General features: G+C 36.3%; 1 protein-coding gene across 1 annotated transcript in view; it reads right to left on the bottom strand.

The window, feature by feature from the left end:
* Positions 1 to 1041: 1041 nt before the first annotated feature.
* NAF1 (nuclear assembly factor 1 ribonucleoprotein) overlaps positions 1042 to 6811 on the bottom strand; it is a 39480-nt gene continuing 33710 nt past the window's right edge. Inside the window, exon 8 of the mRNA XM_012438979.2 lies at positions 1042 to 5424. Coding sequence (XP_012294402.1) covers positions 4973 to 5424 — 452 coding nt within the window. The 3' untranslated portion in view covers positions 1042 to 4972. The remainder of the gene's footprint in view (positions 5425 to 6811) is intronic.

The raw sequence follows: 6811 nt of genomic DNA, 5'->3' as shown, positions 1-6811 counted from the left end.
ACCATGCCTGGCTAATTTTTGTATTTTTTTATAGATGAGGTTTCACCATGTTGCCCAGGTTGGTCTTCAACTGCTGGGCTCTAGCAATCCTCTTGCCTCAGCTTCCCAAAGTGTTGGGATTACAAGTGTGAGCCACCCTACCTGGCCTACAGCTACTCATCTTAATAAAACAAATGTGTTAGCTTAGGCAATGATTTTAATTTCATTCTGTATCTGCAACTGTAGACATGCAAAGCAGTTATCCATACACAATCATGTGAATGTCAGCCTACCTTATTATACAGTAAAAGGCTAATATAAAGAATTCTCCATAGAAAGTGAGAAACTGTGTGAGTAGAACATTTTAAGTCTTTGCCTTTACATCAGTTTAAAGATCTAGGGACACAATTTTAAAAGTAGCACTGTAAGATTTAGATGAGGATGATGACAACTTCTCTCTTCCAAGTAAGAGAGAGTTGGTGACTTGTAACCAACTGTTGTAACAAAATACCACAGGCTCAGTAATGTATAAAAACAATAGAAATTTATGCTGGTCATGGTGGCTTGTGCCTGTAATCTCAGCTATTCTAAAGACTGAGAGAGGCATTGCTTAAGGCCAGGTGTTCAAGACCAGGTAAGACAACACAGCAAGACCCTGCCTCTAAAATAAATAAATAAATATATAAATAAATAAGCCTTACAGTCTAGATGCTGGCAAGTCAAGATGAAGGCATTAGCAGGTTTGGTGTCTGGTGAGGGTTGTTCTCTGCTTACAAGATGGCACCTTGTTGCTACATCCTCCTGAGGGAGAAATACCGAGTCGTCTTTACACGGTAGATGAGACTGAAGAGTAAAAGGATCTAAGCCAGTTCCTTGCAGCCCCTTTTATAAGGCACTAATCCATACATTAAGTGCAGAGCCCTCATGACTTAATCACTTTCCAATACCTATTAAACAATTTCTCTACATTATTTATGATGCCCAATATAACGTAAATTTTATAAAAATAGTTATATGCTATTGTTTAGGGAATAATTACAAGAAAAGAGTCTGCCATGTCAGTACAGGTGCAACCATACATTTTATTGTTTTCTAAATATTTTTGATCCACAATTGGTTGAACCACAGGTGCAGAATCCACAGACACAGAGGGCTGCATAGAGAGAGAGGCAATTGGACCTAAGTGGTTAAGATACCAACTTAATTGAAGCAAAGATCAAATAGTATAATTCAGATGCTTCTGTAGATATTAAATGTCCACTGTCAGATACTACAGGCATACACTGTTTTATTACACCTCACTGTACTGTACTTCATATATAGTGCATTTTTTACAAATTGAAGGTTTGTAGCAATCCCACACCTAGCAAGTATATCAACTCCATTTTCCCAACAGCATATGCTCACTTCACGTATTCTGTCACATTCTGGTAATTCTCTCAGTATTTTGAACTTTTTCATAATTGCTATTTGTGTTATAGTGATCTCAGTCAGTGATCTTTGATGTTACTATTGTTTTGGAGGCACCACAAACTATGCCCATATAATATAGTGAACTTAATGGATACATGTGTATGCTCCGACTGCTTCACAGATGTGCTGTTTCTCTTTCTCTCTCTCCTCAGGCCTTCCTATTTCATGAAACACTATTGAAATTAAACCAAGTACTAGCCCTACAATGACCCTAAGTGTTCAAGTGAACGGAAGAGTTGTACATCCTTCATTGTACATCAAAAGTTAGAAATGATTAAGCTTAGTGAAGATAGCATGTTGAAAGCTGAGGCTTTGAGACAAGCTAGAAAACTAGGCCTTTTGTGCCAAACAGTCAAGTTGTGAATGCAAAGAAAAACTTCTTAAAGGAAATTAAAAATACTACTCCAGTGAACATAGGAATAAGAAAGCAAAACAGCTTCACAGCAGATATGGAATAAGTTTAAGTGGTCTGGATGTAAGATCAAACCAGTTACAACACTCCCTTAAAGTCAAAGCCTGATCCAGAGCAGGGCCCTAACTCTATTCCATTCTATGAAGGCTGAGAGAAACTGTAGAAGACAAGTAGGAAGCTAGCAGAGGTTGGCTCATGAGGCTTAAGGAAAGAAGCCATCTCCATAACATACAAGTCCAAGATAAAGCTACAAGTTTTCCAGGTCTAGCTAAGATGGATACACTAAACACTAAACAACAGATTTTCAATGTATACAAAATAGTCTTCTATTGAAAAAAGCAGCCATCTAGGACTTTCATAGCTACAGAGCGGGAATCAATGCCTAGTTTCCAAACTTCAAAGGACAGGCTATCTTGTTAGAGATACTGTAGCTGGTGACTAAGTTGAAGCCAATGCTCATTTACAATTCCAAAAATCCTAGAGTCCTTAGGAATTTTGTGCTTTATAAATAGAAAAACAATGCTTGGATGACAGCACATCTATTTATATCATGGTTTACTAAAGATTTTAAGTCCACCCCTCAGAAAAAGATTTCTTTTGAAACGTGACTGATCATTAACGATGTACCTGGTTACCTAAGAACTCTGATGGAGATATACAAGGAGGTATTTTTTTAATGCCTACTAACACATCCATTCCATAGCCCATGGATCAAGGAATAGTTTTGATTTTCAAGTCTTATTATATAAGAATACTTTTTGTAAGGCTATAGCTGTCATATATTGCGATTCCTCTGATGGATTTGGGCAAAGTGAATTGGAAACCTTCTGGAAAGGATTCACCATTTAAGATGTCAAGAACATTCATGATTCATGAGATAAGGTCAAAATACCAATATTAACAGGAGTTTGGGAGTAGTTGATTCCAACCCTCATGAATAATTTTGAGGTGTTTAAGGCTTCAGTGGAGGAAGTTAACGGCAGAAGTGGTAGAAATAGGAAGAAAACTAGAATTAGAAGTGGAACCTAAAGATGTGACTGAATTGCTGCAATCTCATGAAAAAAACTTGAATAGATGAGCAGTTACTTCTTATGGATGAGAAAAAATGAGGTTTCTCAAGTAAAGGCTACTCATGGTGAAGATGCTAAGTACATTACTGAAATGGTAACAAAGGACTTACAATGTTACATAAACTTCTTAATTGATAAAGCAGTGGCAGGGTTTAAGAACCGATCCCAAATTTCAAAGTTTTACAGAGAGTAAAATGCTATCAAGTAGTATCACATGCTACACAGAAATCTTTGGTGAAATGAAGAGCCAATTAATGCAGTAAACTTCATTGCTGTCTATTAGGAGAAACTGCCACCTTCAGCAATCACCACCCTGATCAGTCAGTGACCAAGAACACTGAGGCCAGATCTTCCACCAGTTAAAAGATTACAACTCACTGCAGGCTCTGAAGGTCATTATTACTTTTTAACAGTAAAATATTCTTAAATTGAGATAAACACATTTGGTTTTTATAGGCACAATGCTATTGCACACTTAATAAACTATAGTAGAGCACAAATGTAACTTTTATATGCATTTGGAAACCAAAACTTGGTGTGACTGACTTGACTGTAGTGATCTGGATCTGAAGCCACAGTATCTATGAAGTAAACCTGTACCTGAGGTACAGAAATGGACAGGTTTTTAAATGCCGTGATGATCAGAACAGCTTGATGTCTAATAATAACATGTTATTGTTCCCATTCTTGTGGAAAAGGGTTTTGCATTTTTCTTTTAGTGCTTCTAGATACAATCTCATAAACTCTTACAGTATTCTACCAAATCATTAAAAGGTTGTGCTAACCTGTGAAGGTAACTTAAAGTTCCCAAAACATTTCAAGATAATGAAGAAAGTACTCACATTATAAAGTTAATATATACCAAGGCAGAGCCTCTCAACTTGTGTACTAGGAATGCTGCAAAGAGTCCCCTCAGCTCATGGGGAAAAAAAGTGGGGCCTCAGTGCAACCAGAATAAATGGGTTTCTGCTAAGTGGTATCTAGTTTATTCCAATGTGCCACACAAAAGTGTGTTAAGGAATGAAAGACTGGGAAACATCTAATTAGTGGAAAATGCTAATCAGAAAACCAGGAGATGTAGGTCCAACTCTTCATCAACTCACTAGCTGAGTGATCTTAGTTAAATTAACCTCTTTGGGACACTTGGGCTCATTTATTAAATGAAAACTAGAGTATTTCAATGTCCTCTTCTAGTTCTAAAATCCATAATTTCCCTAACATTGACACTTCATAAAATAAAGCAGTAGTCATTATTCATTTAATTAAAAACTCTAAATTGAGATATTCAATAAATACTTGTTATTTATTGAACCTAGTCTGCATGTGAGTATCTGGGAAACAAATATGGAAGATGAAATCCCTAAATAGATCTTATTATGAATAATCTTTGTATTCCTTTTAGGAGGTTAAATAGTAAAGCCTCCTGAATAGGTGCCTAAATAAAGGAAATCGCACAGATAACAGAAGCTTGCCTATGCATAATAAGTATGTACTTTAGCTATAATCAGAGCTTCTACCAATATCTAAGAATTTCCTCCTCTACACCCTTCAACTGCTTTCAAAAGAAAAATTATGGTCATTTAAATTTATTTGCAAATTACATTTATAATTAAAATTGATTTCTAAAGTATACATTTATAAAAATAAAGACTCTCAAAAGGACTTCATCTTATTTTCAGATTATAGCAAGAAAATCAATGTGCTCCATATATTTTACCCATGATGAAACTTACTCCATACCCATTTTTATATATATATATAGTTTAACTGGGTGGGTTTGGGTGGGAGAAGGCATGAATTCAAAATTTTAATTAAATATTACATAATTTAATGTTCTCCCAAGAATCTGAGCTGACATTTTCATATGAATACAATTTCACAAAGGCTACAAATATATATCAACTTACAACAGAAGGAATCATTTAGTATTTTACAGTGCTTTTAAAAATCTAGCTCCATAATCACTTTTTCTTAAAAAAAAAAAAATCCTTACTACATAATATGACAAGTCCACATTTCTCTGGAAATGCAGAGTCACCTAATAGTAAGGCCCAAAATGAGAATTACTATCTCCAGAAGAGGGTGGAGGAGGCAGCGGTGGAGGGGGAGGAGGTGGGGGTAGGGAGTACGGTAAGTTAAGTAATGGATGAGCTGCCATATTTGGTGTAGCCCAACGCATGTTTACAGGTGGGGGTGGTGGTGGAGGTGGTGGACAGAGTGAAAAATTATGCATATCAAACATTGGAGGGGGAAAGGGGTATTGTGGCATAATGGGATTATCTTGTCTCTGGGAAGGAAATCCTGAAGTCTCCTGAGATACCATAGGTTCTGAGTTATAGAACTGCTGAGGTGGAGGCCTGCCATGGCAAGATCGAGGGTATCTACTCCTGGAAAATCCTCGTGTGAATTCTCTGTTGCGATATCCTTTTGAATGTTCTGAAGCAGAGCTATGAGCATTCCAATTCTGATGTACTTCAACAAAATCTTCACCTTTGAGTGAGGGGAGGGAAAACATAAAAATGAAAATAAGTTTAATACATCAAAAAGCACTGTTATAAATTTCAATTATGCTTTTTCTTTATTATCTAGTATATCTTATGGCAGTTAAAACAGTATGTCTTAAAATAATCAATTTTAAAGGAACTGAAAAGAAAAAACTTAATGCCAAAGAAAGAGAACCTAGCAAGACAGAAAACACTTAGACAATAACTATTCTACTGCAGCCAAACACCACAGAAGAAAATGTGGCACTGTCTCTACACGCTCTCAAAGGCTGAGTACAGATCTTAGACTTCTATCCTTGACAGGCAGTAATGAGCTACTCCAACCCTTCCACCACAGTAGCATCTGGAACAAGCTGAACACGGTGTGGGTAATAAGGCCTCCCCGCAATGACAGTAAACATCACATGGGGAACCTGAACTTCTACCTCTTCTGGCAGCAACACAGTGTTCTTCCATCTTTTACACTGGGGTAATGTCAGAGAAGACTGAGTAGAGTTAGGATTTTTGCTCCCACCCAGTGATAACAAGGCCATCCTCCACTGGTGTCACTGCATGCCATATGGGGAGTAGTGACGAAGTACTCCTGTCCCTCCAGGAATAAGAAAAGACCCTATGGGATGTCAGAACTTCTACCTCATCCAGCAGTAACCAAGCACTCCTTGGCCAAAGGTGTCAACAGAGGCTAAGAGAAATACCTAGACTTCAATCTACCCTGTTCTTTCACTGCCAGAGTAGTATTTTAAAAGACAAAACAAAGAAAATGTAACAGCAAACCCAGCTAAAACAGAAGATCTACATAAGATCCATGGTCTTGTAATATATTACTCAATACGCCCAAGTTTCAATTTAAAAAAAGGTGCTCATTACAAAAAGAGCCAGGAAGATTTCATTCAATTAAAAAAAAAAAAATCAACCAAGGGCATCACAAAGATGTTAGAATTATGAAAGATAGTAAAGCAGTCATAAAAATGCTTCAACAAGATATTATGAATATTCTAAAAAATTAAAATTACAAAGTTTTAGCAAAAAAAGGAAGATATAAGAAAACAAATTGAAATTTTAGAAATGAGCATTACAATAACCAAAATAAAAAAAAAAAGAAACAATATTGAAGGAGAAGAATAAAGCTGGAGGACTGAAACTATACAACTTCAAGACTTATTATAAAGCTTCAGATATCACAGTGGTGAGGTACTGGTGAAAGAAGAGACAAATAAAGCAATAGGACAAAACAGAAAGTACAAAAACAAACCCATAAAACATAATCAACTGATATTTAACAAAAGAGCAAAAGCAATACAACAGAGCAAAAGTAGTCTTTTCAACAAATGGGGCTGGAACACCAGGACATCCATATGTAAAAAATAAAACTA

This window comes from Aotus nancymaae, unplaced genomic scaffold, assembly GCF_030222135.1.
Source record: "Aotus nancymaae isolate 86718 unplaced genomic scaffold, 86718_ANA_hifiasm-v0.15.2.pri h1tg000033l, whole genome shotgun sequence".
Lineage (NCBI taxonomy): Eukaryota > Metazoa > Chordata > Mammalia > Primates > Aotidae > Aotus > Aotus nancymaae.
The sequence above is the reverse complement of the archived record's forward strand: the minus strand, read 5'-3'. Positions and strand labels throughout refer to the sequence as shown.